The sequence below is a fragment of the Rana temporaria genome, chromosome 6 (genome assembly GCF_905171775.1).
Source record: "Rana temporaria chromosome 6, aRanTem1.1, whole genome shotgun sequence".
In the NCBI taxonomy this organism is placed as follows: Eukaryota; Metazoa; Chordata; class Amphibia; order Anura; family Ranidae; genus Rana; species Rana temporaria.
The window spans coordinates 19,536,157-19,557,901 of NC_053494.1; the positions used below are offsets into that span (position 1 = coordinate 19,536,157).

The 21,745-nt window shown below is 47.4% G+C and overlaps 2 protein-coding genes across 9 annotated transcripts in view; one reads left to right on the plus strand and one right to left on the minus strand.

Moving 5' to 3' along the window:
- The window catches only part of UBN1 (ubinuclein 1), a 53,753-nt gene extending 38,669 nt beyond the window's left edge, over window positions 1–15,084 (minus strand). For 2 of the 4 annotated variants that reach the window (XM_040356397.1, XM_040356394.1), the window contains exons 1-3: window positions 14,852–15,084; window positions 9,384–9,814; window positions 1,047–1,130 (exon numbers count right to left, since the gene is read on the minus strand). In XM_040356397.1, the coding sequence (XP_040212331.1) occupies window positions 1,047–1,130; window positions 9,384–9,623 (324 nt within the window). In that variant the 5' untranslated portion in view covers window positions 9,624–9,814; window positions 14,852–15,084. Of the gene's footprint in view, window positions 1–1,046; window positions 1,131–9,383; window positions 10,018–14,851 lie in introns of those variants that run through there. The other 2 variants (XM_040356398.1, XM_040356396.1) reach the window with 2 other exon arrangements.
- Window positions 15,085–15,207: 123 nt separating this feature from the next.
- Window positions 15,208–21,745, plus strand: part of GLYR1 (glyoxylate reductase 1 homolog) — a 57,301-nt gene continuing 50,763 nt past the window's right edge. For 3 of the 5 annotated variants that reach the window (XM_040356401.1, XM_040356402.1, XM_040356403.1), the window contains exon 1: window positions 15,210–15,389. In XM_040356401.1, coding sequence (XP_040212335.1) covers window positions 15,352–15,389 — 38 coding nt within the window. In that variant the 5' untranslated portion in view covers window positions 15,210–15,351. Of the gene's footprint in view, window positions 15,390–21,745 lie in introns of all 5 variants that reach the window. The other 2 variants (XM_040356399.1, XM_040356400.1) reach the window with 1 other exon arrangement.

Sequence of the window (21,745 nt, forward strand, 5' to 3'; positions counted from 1 at the left end):
TGCATTTTTATTATTTTGTTTTTTTTTTACTACTAATGGTGGCGATCAGCGATTTTTTTCGTGACTGCGACATTATGGCGGACACTTCGGACAATTTTGACACATTTTTGGGACCACTGTCATTTTCACAGCAAAAAATGCATTTAAATTGCATTCTTTATTGTGAAAATGACAGCTGCAGTTTGGGAGTTAACCACAGGGGGCGCTGAACGTGTTAGGCTTCACCTGGTGTGTGTTTACAACAGTAGGGGGGTGTGGCTGTAGGACTGACGTCATCGATTGTGTCTCCCCTATAAAGGGGATGACGCGATCGATGCGCCGCCACAGTGAAGCACGGGGAAGCCGTGTTTACATACGGCTCTCCCCGTTCTTCAGCTCCGGGGAGCGATCGCGACGGAGCGGCAATAAACGAATAGCCGCGCCGTCGTCCCGGATCGCTCCCCGAGGGGATCCGACCGCGGCATGTAGCGGGGGGGGGGGGGGGTCCCGATCGGACCCACGTCTAGGCAGGCACGTACAGGTACGTTGATGTGCCTGTCTGTGCCATTCTGCCGACGTAAATGTACATGCGGCGGTCGGGAAAACTGTTGGAAATCCTTGAAAAAAAAAAAAACATCAACATTGATCTGAGTGCCCCTCTGCAGGTTGCAATATCTGTACTGGAAAATTAAATTATTACAAATTACATTTAATTGATTTGCTGATCTCTAAAGACTGAATGTCAGGAGACATCAGCCAGTAAAAACAAAAACAAAAAAAAAACACACACACACACACAACATTTGGCCCATGTGTATGGCACCCGGTCTGACAGAAGCTGGGTTGAATGAAAAAAAATTGAATAAAAAAAAGTAACTCATAGTGTGTACCTGGCTTAACATAGGTTGAGGGTATGACTGGCTGTATGATTGAATTTTTGTTTTCTTTGCAGTCATCTACTAAAAATGGATAAATAAATCTGTATAATTCCCCATCAGGCTGCCTAGTCTGATTCTAATTCGTTAATGCAATTTTGTGATAGGCTGTGTAATATTACTGACACTTACATATTTCTGTTCAAATTTCCTAGCCAAGTTTTCCACCTCCTTTCTCTCCGCTTCCTCGTCATCAAATGGATCGAAATTTTTCTTCTGAAGAAGGAAAATTAAGACAGAGAAAACATAATGAATGATATTAAAACCAGTCTCTTCTATAATTCTGCTTTAAAAAAAAAAAGTTTAAAACACAAAATAAAAAAAATATATATACATTTGCCAAAAAAAAAAAAAAAAAAAGGATATTTTTTTTTTTCTTATTATGAAAATGAAAGGATCTCCAGTTGTTTTTTATTAAAATGAAAAGCCAGAAGCTACAAATATTGCAGCTGCTGACTTAAAGCGGGGGTTCACCCTATAAAAAAAAAAAAAAAAAAAAAATGTCCTCTAGCATAAAATTAGGCATAGTAACGCGAGCTACAGTATGCCTGTATTTATTTTTTTTAGCCCCGTACTCACTGTGCAATCGTATATTGAAGATTCCGACTGCCCACGGGGAATGGGCGTTCCTATGGAGAGGGAAGGTGATTGACGGCCGGCTCTGGCACGTCGCGCTTCTCCGGAAATAGCCGAAATAGGACTTGGCTCTTCATGGCGCCTGCGCATAGTCTGTGCGCAGGCGCCGTGAAGAGCTGAGACCTACTCCGGCTGTCTTTGGGGAGCGTGACGTGCCAGAGCCGGCCATCAATCACCTTCCCTCTGGATAGGAACGCCCATTCCCCGCGGGGAGTCGGAATCTTCTATAGAGGATTGCACAGTGAGTACGGGGCTAAAAAAATAAATACATGCATACTGTAGCTCGCGCTACTATGCCTAATTTTTTGCTAAAATGTTGTTATGGAGGATGAACCACCGCTTTAAAGCAGATGTAAACCCATCCATTTACCAGTTTCTATTCCAGCATGTGCCGGAAAATGTAACACGCTCATTGTGTAGTGTGAAACGCGTCAGATGTTCAGTTTGCTGTGGCTTGTGGTGGGGGATTTTTTGGAGCGCGGCTGTCCAGAAAAAAAAATTTTGTTCCGGTGAAAGCACATCGCTGGAGGGCTTCGTTCTAAAAGGTAAGGTATGATGCTTTAAAAGTGGAAGTAAACCCTCCTATCGTTTTCAGCCAAGGAAGCTGCCATATTGGCCTTTGTTTAATCTTCAACTGCCACGATGCTGCACATGTGATCAGTTATGACACCAGCCATTGGATGGTTGACAGTTTGGTTGAGAGCACAACCAATGTGCAGTTAGCATTTCCGGCATGCCGGGAATATAACTGTTTTTTTTTTAATTGTTGGGTTTACTTATGCTTTAAGTCAGGGATCCTCAAACTACGGCCCTCCAGCTGTTGTAGAACTACACATCCCAGGAGGCATTGTAACACACTGATATTCACAGACATGACTAGGCATGATGGGAATTGTAGTTCCTGAACAACTGGAGGGCCGTAGTTTGAAGAGCCATGCTTTAATTAATTCTCACGTAGGTGGAGAGTACTTTACAGAATAAGATATCTTCTCTTTAAAGAAAAAATAAATAAATAAAACACTTGGTGGAGGGGGTGCAGATTAGCAGCATTTTCACCTTTAAGTGAAGGTTCGCTTTACTAATATAGGTTTTGTCAGTTTAAAAAAACAAAAAGAAGAAAAAAAATATCTATTATAAACCGCTGCAAAAGCAGAAAAGATTTACATTTAAAACCCAACTCCAGGAAAAAAAAACATTTCAGTTCAGGGCAGAATGATAATATAATTTAGGGAACACACATTTATTAAAACAACGTTGATAAATGTTTGCTTTAAAAAAAGTCATTGATAATCCGATCGCTTAGAATATTCTCATTGTGCACATTCCTGGAGATGGTCCAAAGTAAATGGGTGCCGTAGCAACTGCCAACTAGTGTCAATGTAAGTCAAAGCATATATAAATCGCCATTACGTCAAGGATCGCCAAAACGTTCAAATATTTATTAAAAGGGATGTTAGACACCGCTGAAGGTAGAGGATTATATTATTGAGTGTTAACCCCTGCTGCAAAGCAGGCCATCTTTTTTTTGTTTTGTAAATTGTTTTTCTTACATGTACCTACTGCAAAATTCTAATAAAAAGAATTTGACCACTAAATGTTTTTTTGTTAAAATGGGCCCCAGGGAACTAGAAAACCAACCGCCATCCATCCAAGTGCTTCTTACGAGTCACTCCTGGAGCCAGCCCTTGCTTGTTGTCACCAAACTGTACTATATTATTCTTTTTTTGATCTGTCTGCCGATCCCCTGCTGAGCAGATGACAGGTCCATGTCTGGCTACCCTACTTTCTCTCTTCTGCAATCTCCACAATCATTCTTGGGGACATCAACATCCCTACAACTACTAAGGCTGCATTCACACCTCCGCGACAAGATACGCCGCTCACGCGGCGTATTTTCCCGCGAGTGTGTAACTTTTTTTATTTTTTTCACAAAGCCTTCCCATTGCTTTGTATGGCCGAACGCCAATGTCGCCTGAAAAAAAGGGTCCGGGACTTTTTTTCAGGCGACAGGCGTACGGCGTCTATGAGATGTGAACCATCTCCATAGACAGCAATGGGAATGCTCCCCTCTAGCGGCACAAGCGTCCGGCGTTTTGTCGCCTAGATGTGAATGGGCTCTAAAGCCTCGTACACACGATCAGTCCATCCCATGAGAACGGACCGTTAAAAAAACGATCGTGTCAGAATGCGGTGACGTAAAACACGACGACGTGCTGAAAAAAAAGTTCAATGCTTCCAAGCATGCGTCGACTTGATTCTGAGCATGCGTGGATTTTTAACCGATGGTTGTGCCTACAAATGATCGGTTTTGACCTATCGGTTAGGAATCCATCGGTTAAATTTAAAGCAAGTTGGCTTTTTTTTAACCGGTGGTTAAATAACCTATGGGGCCCACACGCGATCGGTTTTGACCGATGAAAACGGTCCATCAGACCGTTGTCAACCTATCGTGTGTACGAGGTCTAATACTCTCAGTCTAACCTCCTCCTTTGACCTGAAGCAATGGATCCTAACTCTGAAGGCAACACCCTTGACCTCGTCTTTTCCTACCTATGCACTCCATGCAACCTCTTCAACTATCCTTACCCCATCTCTGATCACTACCATATTAATTAAATTCTCTCCTTCTCCTCCACCTCCTCTCCCTCCAAATGCCTAACAGTTACTCATAGAAACCTTCACCAAATAAACCCTTCTCTTCTATACTCTGCGACTGACCACCTCTATGACAAAATCGCACCACTGTCCTGCACCGACCAAGCCGCTTCTGTCTACAACACTTCACTTCTAGCCTCAATGGCCCACCTCACTACACACAGAATAAGGCCCCGTCCCCTTCAACCCTGGCAAACAGATGCTACTAGAAGTCTGAAAAAACACAGTTGTGCCGTCTATGACGCAAGACGAAGTCCCAGGAAGATTCCGCCCAGTATAAATCTGCCCTCCAAAAATAAAATTCCAGCCTCCTCACTGCCAAGCAGACCTATTTCATCACTTATTAAAACTTATCATCCCGTCCCCATCAACTCTTCTCTACCTTCAACTCTCTACTTCGTCCTCCACACACTAACTCACTGCTCAGAAGATCGATACAATTTGCGAGATCTCTACTGTTCAGATACCCTCCACGCTTTACACCTCATGCCCACAGGCACAATCATTACTTCCCTCTTTCAATCCCACCACTATAGACGGAGGTTGCTAAATTACTTGCCAACGTCCATCTTACCACCTGCCCTCTGGATCCTGTTCCCTCACAAATGCTACGTTCACCCTCTGGCTCTATTCTACACTCTCTAACCCAAATCTTCAATCTCTCCCTCTCTTCTGGCATCTTCCCCAATGCCGTGTACACACGATCGGTCAAACCGGTGAGAACGGTCTGATGGACCATTTTCATCTGCCCAAACCGATCGTGTGTGGGCCCCATCGGTTATTTATCCATAGGTTAAAAAAAAAGCAATCTTGTTTTAAATTTAACCGATGGATACCTAACCCATAGAAAAAGAAAACGATGGTTAGTAGGCACAACCATCGGTTAAAAATCCACGCATGCTCAGAATCAAGTCGACACATGCTTGGAAGCATTGAACTTCGTTTTTTTCCAGCACGTCCTTGTGTTTTACGTCACCGCGTTCTGACACAATAGTTTTTTTAACTGATGGTGTGTAGGCACGACTGACCATCAGTCAGCTTCATCGGTTAACAGATGAAAACGGTCCATCAGACCGTTTTCATTGGATGGACCGATCGTGTTTACAGGGCTTAACTCTTTAAAATATGCACTTGTCAGCCCCATACTTAAAAAGCCCTCACTGGACTCGTCCAATCTTAACAACCTATGCCCCATCTCCTTGCTCCTTCCACAGAAACTGCTCTCCTAAAACAAAACGATATACTAACAGCCAAAACTAAAGGACACTATTCTGTACCCCTACTCCTGGACCTCTGCTGCCTTCGATACGGTTGATCACCCCCTCAAAAAAACTCCACACCTTGGGTCTCCGTGACTGTACTTCGCTGGTTCTCTTCCTAATCCAACCGCACCTTTACTTACAACTCTACTTCCTCCTCTCCTCTTCCTTTCTCTGTTGGGGTTCCCCAAGGTTCTGTTCTTGCACCTCTCCTATTTTCAATCCACACCTCCTCCCTGGGTCAGCTGATGGCCTCCCAGGGCTTCCAATACCATCTCTACACTGATGACACTCAAATCTATTTCTCTACCCCTCAGCTCACTCCTTCAATCTCCTCTCGTATCACTAATTTACTATCAGATATATCAGTCTGGATGTCACACCACTTCCTCAAACTCAATCTATCCGAAAACCGAACGTATTTTTCCTCCCCCACGTGCCTCTTCCCCTGATCTCTCTGTCAGATTTGATGGCACAACTATCAGCCCATCCCTTCATGCCAAGGTGTAATCCTGAACTCTCCTTTAAGCCCCACGTCCAATCGCTGTCCAAATCTTGCCACCTCAACATCTCCAAAATACACCCCTTTGTAACCAATGACATAACAAAGCTCCACTGGCTTCTGCTCACCCAAAAAAATTAAATTCAAAATACTAACAACTACCTACAAAGCCATCCACAACTCTGCCCCCAACTACATCATTGACCTAGTCTCAAAATACCAACCTAATCGTTCTATTCGTTCTTCTCAAGACCTCCTGCTCTCTAGTCCCCTCATCACCTCCTCCCATGCTTGGCTCCAGGACTTTTTCAGAGCCTCTCTAAGCCTATGGAACTCCTTACCCCAATCTGTCCATCCATCTCCTTCTCTATTAGCTTTTAGACGATCCCTGAAAACCCTCCTCTTCAGTGAAGCCTACCCTTCCCACACCAAACAACTGTACTTTCATTTTGTCCATCCGATCATCCCCCCACAGCTACTACCCTTTGTTCCACTTGACCCTTCCTTCTAGACTGTAAGCTCTAACCAGCAGGGCCCTCTGATCCTTCCTGTATTGTATGGCAACTGTACTGTCTTCCCTGATGTTGTAAAGCGCTGTGCAAAATGTTGGCACTATATAAATCCTGTATAATAATAATGTCTGCTCAGTTTATACAGAGCAAACACAGACCAAGCCCAGTCTGCACTAAGTGCAATCCGTCTACATGGAAGCATACCTGACAGGCAGACCTGATCAGATCACATGGGTGAGCGGTGCCTTTATGACAAGAGAGACCAACAAGATCTCTACTGGCATAAAAACCCTGCCTGTCAACAAGCTTTACAAAACTGTGCTTATAGTGGAACTTTAGTCAGAAAAGTCCTGCTATCACTTCAGGCAGGTCCCTTTTGCAGGTATAGCTATGTAAAACATTAAAAATAAGTGTCTATACTGTGTACAATCCAGTAATACACTCTCACCTCACTCTGCACATGCTCAGTTGCTATCCATTTTTTAGGCAAAATAGGGGATATCTTTATGGCGGCGACCTTTTTTAAATCGGGACTGCGACATTGCAGCGGACAAATCTGACCACAAGTGATACTATTACAGTGATCAGTGCTAAAAAAAAAACAACAAAAAAAAAAAACACACTGACCAATGTATAATTAAACACTGGCAGGGAAGGGGTTAAAAAGGGCGATCGAGGGGTTAACTGGGTGTGTTCTAACTGTGTGGGGGTTGGGCTCCCTGGGACAGGTCCTGATCATTAGAAAAAGCAGATCTCCATGTAGTTCCCTGTCAGAACGGGGATCTGCCTCTCTTTCCCACAATGGCAGGGGGCCGGCGCACGCCCACAGTATCTATTGCATGAAATTATGTACAGGTACGTCGTTTCGCGCAATAGAATCGCCCAGCTGCAGTTTACAGTATCTTTACTAAAGTGAGTACACCCTTACATTTTTTGTAAATATTTTATTCTATCTTTTCATGTGACAGCACTGAAGAAATGACACTTTGCTACAATGTTGTGTAGTGAGTGTACAGCTTGTATAACAGTGTCAATTTGCTGTCCCCTCCAAATAACTCAACACACAGCCATTAATGTCTAAACCGCTGGCAACAAAAAGTGAGTACACCCCTAAGTGAAAATGTCAAAATTGGGTTCAAAGTCTCAATATTTTGTGTGGCCACCATTATTTTCCAGCACTGCTCTAATCCTCTTGGGCATGGAGGTCACCAGAGCTTCACAGGTTGTCATTGAAGTCCTCTTCCACTCCTCCATGAGGACATCACAGAGCTGGTGGATGTTAGAGACCTTGCGCTCCTCCACCTTCTGTTTGAGGATGTCCCACAGATGCCCAATAGTTTTTAGGTCTTGAGACATGCTTGGTCAGTCCATCACCTTTACCCTCAGCTTCTTTAGCAAGGCAGTGGTCGTCTTGGAGGTGTGTTTGGGGTTGTTATATTGGAATACTGCCCTGCAGCCGCCCAGTCTCTGAAGGGAGGGGATCATGCTCTGCTTCAGTATGTCACAGTACATGTTGGCATTCATGGTTCCCTCAATGATCTGTAGCAACCCAGTGCCGGCAGCACTCATGCAGCCCCAGACCATGACACTCCCATCACCACCATGCTTGACTGTAGACAAGACAAACTTGTCTTTGTCCTCCTCACCTGGTTGCCGCCACAACACTTGTCACCATCTGAACCAAATACGTTTATCTTGGTCTCATCAGACCACAGGACACGGTTCCAGTAATCCATGTCCTTAGTCTGCTTGTCTTCAGCAAACTGTTTTTGGGTTTTCTTGTGCATCATCTTTAGAAGAGTCTTCCTTCTGGGACGACAGCCATGCAGACCAATTTGATGCAGTGTGCTGCGTATGGTCTGAGCTCTGACCCCCCCACCTCTTCAACCTCTGCAGCAATGCTGGCAGCACTCATACGTCTATTTCCCAAAGACAACCTCTGGATAGGACGCTGGAGCACGTTCACTCAACTTCTTTTGTTGACCATTCTGAGTGGAACCTGTCCTGTTATACCGCTGTATGGTCTTGGTCATGTGCTGCAGCTCAGTTTCAGGGTCTTCGCAATCTTCTTATAGCCTAGGCCATCTTTATGTAGAGCAACATTTTTGTTTTCAGATCCTCAGAGTTCTTTGTCACAAGGTAACTTATTGAACTTCCAGTGACCAGTATGAGAGAGTGAGAGCGATAACACCAAAATCTAACACACCTGCTCCCCATTCACACCTGAGACCTTGTAACACTAACCTTGTAACACTAAGGCCCCGTACACACGACCAGTTTCCTCGGCAGAATTCAGCTTCCGACCGAGTTTCTGGCTGAATTCTGCCGAGAAACCCGGCCGTGTGTACACTTTCGGCCGAGGAAGCCGACGAGGACCTCGGCGAGGAAATAGAGAACATGTTCTCTATTTCCTCATTGTTCTATGGGAGCTCTCGGCCCGCCGAGCTCCTCGGCGGCTTCAGGGCTGAACTGGCCGAGGAACTCGATGTGTTTGGCACGTCGAGTTCCTCGGCCGTGTGTACGGGGCCTAACAAGTCACATGACACCGGGTAGGGAAATTGGCTAATTGGGCCCAATTTGGACATTGTCACTTGGGGGGTGTACTCACTTTTGTTGCCAGCGGTTAAGACATTAATGGCTGCGTTTTGAGTTTTTTGAGGGGACAGCAAATTTACACTGTTATACAAGCTGTACACTCACTACTTTACATTGTAGCAAAGTGTCATTTCTTCAGTGTTGTCACATAAAAAGATAGAATAAAACATTTACAAAAATGTGAGGGGTGTACTCACTTTTGTGAGATACTGTATGTGCGGCATTCTTAAAGTGATCATATCACAGGGGGTTATTACCCATCTAATGCATCCACCATAAAGATGAAACAGCCTGTCTACTGCCCACTTACATTCTCTCCTGAAGGGTTCTTCTTGCCGTTCCCCTGCCGATTCCTCACTAATTCCGGGTAGAAGAACTCCGGGCATTTCTTCTGATCCGGCTCAAACAGAGACAGTGCAATGCGGACTGTAGCTGCTACGGGTGCCTCCGTTTCCTCCTGGTTTTCCGGGCGTGGCTTCTTCGGCGCTGAGGGGTGGAAAGGGGATGAAGAAGGAATGCCGGACAGCTGCACCCTTCGTGGCTCCGCCATTATTAAACAAAAATAACGACTGTGGGGGGGGGGGGTTCAACCTGCAACAGACATGGAAAGTCTCCGGCTGGGAGAAGAAGACCTTGGCTGAACGGCTTCTTATATAGCAGATGCCTTTCTATCCTGTGGCTTCAATGGGGGAAGAGGGGTGATGGTTTCCATTCGTGGCTCATTTCTGCCTATAAAAAAATCTGTTAAAATAAACAAAAAAAAACACAACAAAATTAAACAGGAGAACGTTTAAACAGGGTCATTTTTCACCTTTTTGTTTCGATGAATCCAGTAATCACAAAACGATATATAAAACAATATATCATAAAACGATATAAAACGATTGATCATGAGATGTACTAAAAGAACAAAGCAAAGCCAACATCCACAGAGATTAAAGCCCAACCCCAAGTCCACCCCCCCCCCTCTTCATTGGAACCCCAACTTCTTAAATTTTTTAATTTTATTTTTCGCACATAACGCTTTTTTCTTCCTCCCTTTAGGTTTCGTCATGTGACGTCACAGGTTCTTTTTTTCCTATGGTCTACTGGTGGGCAGGTCCACAAAATGAGGAGGTGCCGATCCTGGCTGTATATTCTCATGCAAGGTGACCTGATGGCGTGTCCCCATGGAGGGCGGGTCCTTGACACCCAGGTCTCACAAGGGGTGCGCTGAATGACGCCGAGCGCTGGATTGTAGAGCAACAATCTCCTCCATCACAGCATGGCTGAGATCAGATCTACAACAACAAAGGGGAAAGGGGAAAAAGCGCATGCAAAAAAGGACTGAAACGTCTGGGAGCGTCTTAGCAACACCCTAGCAACGAGGCAAGACCGGACGGAATCCATCTTAGGCCAGGTTTAGGGAGGTACACAAAAAGGGTCTACCCTATAGCAAGGACATTATCCAACGCCGGCCAAAGCTGGGCAGTTTATTTTTATCTACAGACGCAGAAGTATCCGGTCACATCGAATTGGTCACATTTAGGTGTCCCGTTACATCAGATTGGTCACATTTACAGTTATGCTCATAAGTTTACATACCCTGGCAGAATTTATGATTTCTTGGCCATTTTTCAGAGAATATAAATGATAAACACAAAAACATTTCTTTCACTCATGGTTAGTGTTTGGCTGAAGCCATTTATTATCAATCAACTCTTTTTAAATCCTAATGGCAACATAAATTACCCAAATGACCCTGATCAAAAGCTTACATACCCCAGTTCTTAAAGGAACACTAAAGGCTAACCCTGTCTTCTGGGGTCCCTGGGCGGCTGTCTCGGCTCCTCCTCGCAAAAGCTTTCCACCTTCATGCGAGCTCGCATGGTGGAAAGCTTTTGCGAGCATGCTCCCGTGATACAGCGGCAGGGGCATAGCAGCCGACTGTATCACCCGACCTCGCTCCCGTCGCGCCGCGTCATCCGCTGTGATTGACAGCAGCGCCAGCCAATGGCTGCGCTGCTATCAATCCGTCCAGCCTAGCCAATCAACGGCCTGGCTGGGTACCGAAGAGGATCACGTGGACGCGCGCGGGACTTTCGAGGGGTCAGGTAAGTAAAACAGGTCCACCCAAAAATACTTACCAGAAGAGTCTGTTACTAGACAGATCTCCTAATCTGCCACTTCCTTGTCCGAGGTGGGTCTTCTTTCTTCTCCTCGTCGCGCTGCCTCCTGGGAGATGGGGAGTGGTGTCTTCTGGGTCCTTGTGTGTGTGTCCCAGGAGACATCCGCCCATTCACATAACGCTACGCGGCTCACACATTCGCAGTAGGGAATCGGGCAGTGAAGCCGCAGCGCTTCACTTCCTGATTGCCTCACCGAGGATAGCGGCGGGACAGCCGAGACCCGAGTGATTGCTTGGCTTCGGCTGCCGACATCGCGGGCACCCTGGACAGGTAAGTGTCCTTATTAAAAATCAGCAGCTAACAGTGTTTGGTGTTCATTTTTAAAGCTGGACCTTCGCTTTAATACTGTGTATTGCCCCCTTTAACATCAATGACAGCTTGAAGTCTTTTGTGGATGAGGCTCTTTATCTTCTCAGATGGTAAAGCTGCCCATTCGTCTTGGAAAAAAGCCTCCAGTTCCTGTAAATTCTTGGACTGTCTTCCATGAACGACACGTTTGAGATCTCCCCAGACTGGCTCAATGATATTGAGGTCAGGAGACTGAGATGGCCACTCCAGAACCTTCTATTTATTCTGCTGTAGCCAATGACAGGTCTACTTGGCCTTGTGTTTTGGATCATTGTCATGTTGGAATGTCCAATTACGTCCCATGCGCAGCTTCCTGGCTGATGAATGCAAATGTTCCTCCAGTATTTTTTTGATCACATACTGCATTCATCTTGCCATCAATTTTGACCAAATTTCCTGTGCCTTTTTATCTCACACATCCCCAAAACATCAGAGATCCACCTCCGTGTTTCACAGTAGGAATGGTGTAACTTTCATCATAGTCCTTGTTGTCTCCTCTCCAAATGTAGCGTTTATGGTTGTGGCCAAAAAGCTAAATTTGGTCTCATCACTCCAAATGACTGTGGCAGAAGGTTTGAGTCTTGTCTCTGTGCTGTTTGGCGTAATGCAAGCGTGATACTTTGTGGCATTTGCGTAGTAATGACTTTCTTCTGGCGACTCGACCATGCAGCCCATCTTTCTTCAAGTGCCTCCTTATTGTGCATCTTGAGTCCTGTATTTCACCTGGAGTTATTTGTGGGTTTTTCTTTGCATCCCAAAACAATATTTAAATGTACAGAATATAACTGGGTAATAACATTTATAGGTAAAGTTGATCTGGGGTAAATCTGATTGCCTCTGGGGGAATCGGGAAGGAATTTTTCCCCCTGCTGCAGCAAATTGGATCATGCTCTGCTGGGGTTTTTCACCTTCCTCTGGATCAACTGTGGGTATAGAATTGGGTATATGTGATTGTATGATATTATATACATTTTTTATTTTTTATGGTTGAACTGGATGGACTTGTCTTTTTTTAACCTAGCTGTGTAATTTTCCTGGCAGTTGTGGCTGAAATTTTAGTTGGTCTACCTGACCGTGGTTTGGTTTCAACAGAACCCCTCATTTTCCATTTAACGACAACGTTAAAAACGTTGTGAAAAAATAGAGCATGTTCGAAAAAAAAATTTGCCCGTTTTTTAGAACCCGAAAAATGCTCTGAAGCCCACACACGATCGTTTTTAATGACATTAAAAAAAAAGTCATTTTTTAGAACCCGAAAAACGGTCGTGCGTACGTGGCATCAGAATCCAGAAAGGTCATTGTGGCACTGGATGAAAGATGCAAGGGTCTGTCAGGAGTCCAGAAACTCATTGACCTTTTATACACACACACTAATTACAAGAAAACGGATCACAGGTGAGGAGGGTTACCTTTAATAGCCATTCAAACCCCTTTGTGTCAACTTGTGTGCATGTTATCAGATCAAAATCACCAGGGTATGTAAACTTTTCATCAGGGTCATTTGGGCAATTTCTGTTGTCATTATGATTTAAAAAGAGTAATTACAGTTGATTGATAATAAATGGTTTCAACCAAACACTAACCATGAGTGAAAGAAAAGTTTTTGTGTTATCATTCATATGCTCTGAAAAATGGCCAACAAATCAAATTCTGCCAGGGTATGTAAACGTATGAGCACAACTGTAGGTGTATGTCACATCTGATTGGCCCCATTCAGGTTCCCCCGTCACATCTGATTGGCCCCATTCAGGTTTTCCCCGTCACATCTGATTGGCCCCATTCAGGTTTGCCCTGTCACATCGGATTGGCCGCATTCAGGTGCCCCGTCACACCCGATTGGCCCCATTCAGGTTTGCCCCGTCACATCGGATTGGCCCCATTCAGGTTTGCCCCGTCACATCTGATTGGCCCCATTCAGGTTTGCCCCGTCACATCTGATTGGCCCCATTCAGGTTTGCCCCGTCACATCTGATTGGCCCCATTCAGGTTTGCCCCGTCACATCGGATTGGCCCCATTCAGGTTTGCCCCGTCACATCTGATTGGCCCCATTCAGGTTTGCCCCGTCACATCTGATTGGCCCCATTCAGGTTTGCCCCGTCACATCTGATTGGCCCCATTCAGGTTTGCCCCGTCACATCCGATTGGCCGCATTCAAGTTTGCCCCGTCACATCCGATTGGCCCCATTCAGGTTTGCCCCGTCACATCCGATTGGCCACATTCAGGTTCCCCCCCCCCGTCACATCTGATTGGCCCCATTCAGGTTTGCCCCATCACAACCGATTGGCCCCATTCAGGTTTGCCCCGTCACATCTGATTGGCCCCATTCAGGTTTGCCCAGTCACATCTGATTGGCCCCATTCAGGTTTGCCCCGTCACATCCGATTGGCCCCATTCAGGTTTGCCCCGTCACATCCGATTGGCCCCATTCAGGTGCCCAGTCACATATGATTGGCCCTGTCAGGTTTGCCCCGTCACATCTGATTGGCCCCATTCAGGTGCCTGTCACATCTGATTGGCCCCATTTAGGTTTGCCCCGTCACATCTGATTGGCCCCATTCAGGTGCCTGTCACATCTGATTGGCCCCATTCAGGTTTGCCCCGTCACATCCGATTGGCACCATTCAGGTTTACCCCGTCACATCTGATTGGCCCCATTCAGGTTTGCCCCGTCACATCTGATTGGCCCCATTCAGGTTTGCCCCGTCACATCGGATTTTTTAGGGCCAACATAAAGAAAAGACAAACATTTTCTACATTATTATTTTTTCCCTTGGATTTGGCAATATATAGTGTGGTCACCCATGGCGTCTCCCCTATACACGGGGCCGTGTGGCGCAGAGATCAGGATGAAAGCCTCTACGTGGCACCCTAGGGGGGCACTCTGGAAATTGGGCATTTTATAAGTAATAAGGAAGAGAAATCTGTCTGATAGGACAATCAATCCCTCACATTTATAAATGGAAGGAAGCATGGTGCAGCAAAGACAGTTCTCATTTCACACACTTGGCACAGGAAGGCGATTGGTGTTGGCTGAGAAGATATAGAACCCACAGCCAATGGACGGTTGCTATGGGTTACCACATACCGAGTGCGCGCGCGGCCCCCTCATGTACAATAGCCCCGCCGGGTCGCTCCATTACAGGCGACACGGGGGGGGGGGGAATTAGTCCACACAGGGGGGCTACCCTACCCGGAAGTTCTCCCGGAGACTGCCTGTAGCCGGACACAAGACGACACCCCCCGGGGCCCGGCCCGCTCACCTCAGCCCTCCTCGCTCCGCATTCCCCCGGTCACAGGACGGAAAAGGCGCCCAGAGAGAACGTAAGAGAAAGCCGAAGGGTCACGTGGTCCGGAGCAGCCTCAGAGCTTCCCCCTCCGGGGTCACGTGACTCCACCTCTTCCCCCTTCCCAGAGACGGGGACGACAACAATAACAAGCGCTGACAGCCGACCCACGTGACCGAGCCCGGCCAATCCGCTACCCGTGAGGGCACGGGCGCGCGACTTCACCCCCCCCCCGCTACCGCTGGGCGGGGCCTGCGCTAGCCCCCTCCTCGCGTTTACGTATTGGTGGAATAAAGTCCTGGGGGGAAGGCGGGGGCTCATTGGCTGGAGGCCGGTCACGTGGTGTTAGCGCCGACGCTAGGGGGTGCGCGCACGGAAGGCGGGTGGGGGGTGTTTCCTGTTCCCGGCATCCTTCGCGCGGGCAGTCTCTCTTCCTATCCCCCGCCTCCTCCCCGCTCTGCCTGTATATCGGTAAGATGGCGACAGTGAGTCTACGACAAGGAGACCTGGTGTGGTGAGTGACGGGGAAGCGGGGCTCTGCTCCAAAACGGGGTTACAGGGCTGAGGAGAGACCCGGGCATGTCTGACACCTGAGACTGACCAGGGGGTGTCTGGAGGGATCCACTATTAGGGAAGATGGAGTCTGGGGGCTTAGAGGGGTCAGGATAGGATGGTGTCTGGGGGTTTGGAGGGATTCCGTATTGGGGATCAGGATAGGATGGTGTCAGAGGGATCCAATATCGGGGATCAGCAGAAGATGGGGTGTGGGGGCCTAGAGGGGCCAGGATAGGATGGTATCTGGGGTGTCAGAGGGATCCAATATTGGGGATCAGCAGAAGATGGGGTGTGGGGGCCTAGAGGGGTCAGGATAGGATGGTGTCAGAGGGATCCAATATTGGGGATCAGAAGAAGATGGGGTGTGGGGGCTTAGAGGGATCAGGATAGGATGGTGACTGGGGGATTGGAGGGATTCCGTATTGGGGATCAGGATAGGATGGTGTCAGAGGGATCCAATATCCGGGATCAGCAGAAGATGGGATGTGGGGGCCTAGAGGGGTCAGGATAGGATGGTGTCTAAGGGATCCAATATTGGGGATCAGCAGAAGATGGGGTGTGGTGGGTTGTAGGGATCAGGATAGGATGGTGTCTGGGGTTTCGGAGGGATTCCGTATTGGGGATCAGCAGAAGATGGGATGTGGTGGGTTGTAGCGATCAGGATAGGATGGTGTCTGGGGTTTCGGAGGGATTCCATATTGGGGATCAGCAGAAGATGGGATGTGGTGGGTTGTAGGGATCAGCCAAGGATGGTGTCTGGGGTTTTGGAGGGATTCCATATTGGGGATCAGCAGAAGATGGGGTGTGGTGGGTTGTAGGGATCAGGATAGGATGGTGTCTGGGGTTTTGGAGGGATCCAATATCAGGGATCAGCAGAAGATGGGGTCTGGTGGGTTGTAGGGATCAGGATAGGATGGTGTCTGGGGTTTTGGAGGTATTCCATATTGGGGATCAGGATAGGATGGTGTCAAAGGGATCCAATATCGGGGATCAGCAGAAGATGGGGTGTGGGGGCCTAGAGGGGTCAGGATAGGATGGTGTCAGAGGGATCCAATATTGGGGATCAGAAGAAGATGGGGTGTGGGGGCTTAGAGGGATCAGGATAGGATGGTGACTGGGGGATTGGAGGGATTCCGTATTGGGGATCAGGATAGGATGGTGTCAGAGGGATCCAATATCCGGGATCAGCAGAAGATGGGATGTGGGGGCCTAGAGGGGTCAGGATAGGATGGTGTCTAAGGGATCCAATATTGGGGATCAGCAGAAGATGGGGTGTGGTGGGTTGTAGGGATCAGGATAGGATGGTGTCTGGGGTTTCGGAGGGATTCCATATTGGGGATCAGCAGAAGATGGGATGTGGTGGGTTGTAGGGATCAGCCAAGGATGGTGTCTGGGGTTTTGGAGGGATTCCATATTGGGGATCAGCAGAAGATGGGGTGTGGTGGGTTGTAGGGATCAGGATAGGATGGTGTCTGGGGTTTTGGAGGGATTCCATATTGGGGATCAGCAGAAGATGGGATGTGGTGGGTTGTAGGGATCAGCCAAGGATGGTGTCTGGGGTTTTGGAGGGATTCCATATTGGGGATCAGCAGAAGATGGGGTGTGGTGGGTTGTAGCGATCAGGATAGGATGGTGTCTGGGGTTTCGGAGGGATTCCATATTGGGGGATCAGCAGAAGATGGGGTGTGGTGGGTTGTAGGGATCGGGATATGATGGTGTCTGGGGGTTTCGGAGGGATTCCGTATTGGGGATCAGCAGAAGATGGGATGTGGGGGCCTAGAGGGATCAGGATAGGATGGTGTCTGGTGGTTTGGAGGGATTCCGTATTGGGGATCAGGATAGGATGGTGTCCGGGGTGTCAAAGGGATCCAATATCAGGGATCAGCAGAAGATGGGGTCTGGTGGGTTGTAGGGATCAGGATAGGATGGTGTCTGGGGTTTTGGAGGTATTCCATATTGGGGATCAGGATAGGATGGTGTCAAAGGGATCCAATATCGGGGATCAGAAGAAGATGGGGTGTGGGGGCCTAGAGGGGTCAGGCTAGGATGGTGTCTGGGGTGTCAAAGGGATCCAATATTGGGGATCAGCAGAAGATGGGGTGTGGTGGGTTGTAGGGATCAGGATAGGATGGTTTGCTATTGGAATCAGGGGAAGATGGGATCTGGTATTGGAATCAGGGGAAGATGGGATCTGGTATTGGGATCAGGGGAAGATGGGATCTGGTATTGGGATCGGGGGAAGATGGGATCTGGTATTGGGATCAGGGGAAGATGGGATCTGGTATTGGGATCAGGGGAAGATGGGATCTGGTATTGGGATCAGGGGAAGATGGGATCTGGTATTGGGATCGGGGGAAGATGGGATGTGGTATTGGGATCGGGGGAAGATGGGATCTGGTATTGGGATCAGGGGAAGATGGGATCTGGTATTGGGATCAGGGGAAGATGGAGTTTGATGGGATCAGGTGGGGGTGGTTTTGGGTTGCTCTTGTATTGGAAATTTTGAGTGGATAGTGTCCAAGTTGGAGGGAACTGATGGGAAAAGAAAGAAAGTTTACCGCTCAGAGGTCCCAGAGAACAGCAAAGTGGAGTCCAAACACTTGGGTGCAGGCACTGCAATAGTATGCAAAAATGTATAAGAAAGAACCGGGACGGCCGCACTCCAAAAATAAAAATCTGTTCCTTTTAGTAAAAACTGGTCACAACATGGATGTCACAGCAAAAAATCAGGAAAAAGGGCCAACGCGTTTCACACTCTCATACAGTGCTTATTCATTAAGCGTGAAACGCGTTAGCCCTTTTTCCTGATTTTTTTTTGCTGTGACATCCATGTTGTGACCAGTTTTTATTAAAAGGAACAAATTTTTATTTTTGGAGTGCGCCCGTCCCGGTTTTTTTCTTATACATTTTTGGAGGGAACTGATATTGGGCATCGTGGCAGAGGGGTGTCATGTAGGTCGGAGGGCTCTGGTATTGGGCATCAGAGGAGGCTGGTGGGTTGGAAGAATCCGGGGGGGGGGGAGGGAGGAGTCAAGGGCGGATTGTGTTTTGGTGGATTGGAGGGATCTGGTATTGGGATCAATGGAAGATGGGATCTGTTATTGGGATCAGGGGAAGATAGGATCTGGTATTGGGATCAGGGGAAGATGGGATCTGGTATTGGGATGAGGGGAAGATGGGATCTGGTATTGGGATGAGGGGAAGATGGTATCTGGTATTGGGATGAGGGGAAGATGGGATCTGGTATTGGGATGAGGGGAAGATGGGATCTGGTATTGGGATGAGGAGAAGATGGGATCTGGTATTGGGATGAGGGGAAGATGGGATCTGGTATTGGGATGAGGGGAAGATGGGATCTGGTATTGGGATGAGGGGAAGATGGGATCTGGTATTGGGATGAGGAGAAGATGGGATCTGGTATTGGGATGAGGAGAAGATGGGATCTGGTATTGGGATGAGGAGAAGATGGGATCTGGTATTGGGATGAGGAGAAGATGGGATCTGGTATTGGGATGAGGAGAAGATGGGATCTGGTATTGGGATGAGGAGAAGATGGGATCTGGTATTGGGATGAGGAGAAGATGGGATCTGGTATTGGGATGAGGAGAAGATGGGATCTGGTATTGGAATCAGGGGAAGATGGGATCTGGTATTGGAATCAGGGGAAGATGGGATCTGGTATTGGGATGAGGGGAAGATGGGATCTGTTATTGGGATGAGGGGAAGATGGGATCTGTTATTGGGATGAGGGGAAGATGGGTTTTGGTATTGGAATCAGGGGAAGATGGGATCTGGTATTGGGATCAGGGAAAGATGGGATCTGGTATTGGGATCAGGTGGGGATGGTTTTGGGTTGCTCTTGTATTGGAAATGTTGAGAGGATGGTGTCTGTTGAGTTGGAGGGAACTAATATTGGTCATCGGGGGAGGGGTGGGGTGGTCGAAATTGGCATTTTCAGCCAATATGAGCAATGCGTGTTCATGCCACCGTCGGGTTCACAGCAAAGGAAATATTTTAATTTCCATTTTATTTTCAGGGGGGAACGTTGCAGGGCCCGTTCTCATATTGGGCTCTCGGGAAGTTGGGAGTTTCTAAAATAAGTCTCTTCTGACACTAGTGAGGTTTGTAGCCGCGTCTATAAGAGAGGAGCGATTCCTCCATGGTATAAAACATTTATGTAAGGCTTCATTGCAAATTGGACAGTCCATCCTGCTGTAGTGGGTCACACACGGCCGCTTAGTACAAAAATATAAAATAGGAAGTTCTGTGGTTGACCACTGATAAGATGAAGTATTTTAAAGTAGATTTTTTTTTTTTGTAGTTGCATTGATCCAACTTGGTCCAATGTAACCTCCATGTACAAATCATCATACTTGGCTGATGCCCCTGGGAGCTGGAAATCGCTGCAGAAGACACCACTACTCTAGGAACCTCAAGAGAAAGTGCCATCTAAGTGGAGCATATACAACACAATTTTATTAAAGGGGTTGTAAAGGTAAAACATTTTCCCCTAAATGGCTTCCTTTACCTTAGTGCAGTCCTCCTTCACTCACCTCATCCTTCCATTTTGCTTTTAAATGTCCTTATTTCTTCTGAGAAATCCTCACTTCCTGTTCTTCTGTCTGTAACTCCACACAGTAATACGAGGCTTTCTCCCTGGTGTGGAGTGTCGTGCTCGCCCCCTCCCTTGGACAACAGGAGAGTCAGGACGCTCTCTATGTTGCAGATAGAGAAAGGAGCTGTGTGTTAGTGGGCGTCCTGACTCTCCTGTCGTCCAAGGGAGGGGGCGAGCATGACACTCCACACCAGGGAGAAAGCCTCGTATTACTGTGTGGAGTTACAGACAGAAGAACAGGAAGTGAGGATTTCTCAGAAGAAATAAGGACATTTAAAAGCAAAATGGAAGGATGAGGTAAGTGAAGGAGGACTGCACTAAGGTAAAGGAAGCTATTTAGGGGAAAATGTTTTACCTTTACTACCCCTTTTAAAGAACGGTTCTAAAAACCACAGGCCTGTATTAGGAGCAGTGTCAAAAATATTCCAATTGCACACCTTCCTGGAGAATGGCCGATAAGAAAGGAGGGTGCTGAAGCAATTACCAGCTGGGAACTGGAAAGGCAATCGTGCAAAGATATTCGCCAGCACACCGAGGATCATTTAGAAAAACGTCCAAAAATACCGTATTTATCGGTGTATATCGCGCACTATTTTGCCCTGAAAATCAGGGCAAAATCGTGGGTGCGCGATATACGCCGATACCCGCTTTCCCGCCACGAGTTTTGAATACTGCGCCGGCATATATCGAGCGCAGTACACTCGTGTAACGTCGGGCAGTCTCGGCGCCTCTCGCACTGACGTCCTGAGCGTACAGGACGTCAGCGCGACAGTTGCCGAGCCTGCCCGACGTTACACGAGTGTACTGCGCTCGATATTTGCCGGCGCAGTATTCAAAACTCGTGGCGGGAAACGAGCGGGGAAGACGCCAGGACGCCGGACCCGCCGAAGACGGACGCCGGACCCGCCGAAGACGGCCCTGCCGATGAACGCCGCACAAGACACCAAAACTGTAAGTACAAAAAAACTTTTTTTCCACAGGAATTCGGGCCACTTTGGGGGTGCGCGGTATACGCGGGAGCGCGTTATACCACGATAAATACGGTACTTTATTGCATAGAAACGATCAAACCAGCAAAGTTTCGAAGTTGCACAGGACCTCTTCGTCGTTTGCCTGGCGAAGAGGTCCTGTGCAACTTCGAAACGTTGCTGTTTTGATCGTTTCTATGCATTAAAGTATTTTTGGACGTTTTTCTGAATGATCCTCGGTGTGCTGGCGAATATGTTTGCTGTATTAGGAGCAGTCGGCTCCGAGCGCGTAGCCTGTGCTGTGCACTGTCACATCCGCCTGTGAGTGCGTTTCGGATGCACTCCAAATCAGCATGCGGCTGTCCTGGCATCTGACCCCGCCTCCTTGGCTCCCCTCGCCTGATCTGCCAGTTCCACCCGCAACAGCGGTTCCTGTAGGACTGGATGGTCACAGCGGCGTATACTACTCATGGGCCTGTGTTCGTTTTTAAGTCTTCAGAACCGTTGTTTAAATTGTATTTTATATGCTGCACTTAGATTGCGCTTTCTGCTTTTTTTTTTTTTTTTTTTTTTTTTTTTTTTATTTCCTTTTGTCCTGATCTACTAGAGCTGGCTAAGTGTGAAAGGCTGCCACTAGTGTCTGCTGCACTTTATGAACTCCTATGGGACTATAACAGATGTCAAACTTCCTTTTTTGCGCCCGTAATTTCTATTTTACTCCCAGGAATCTCC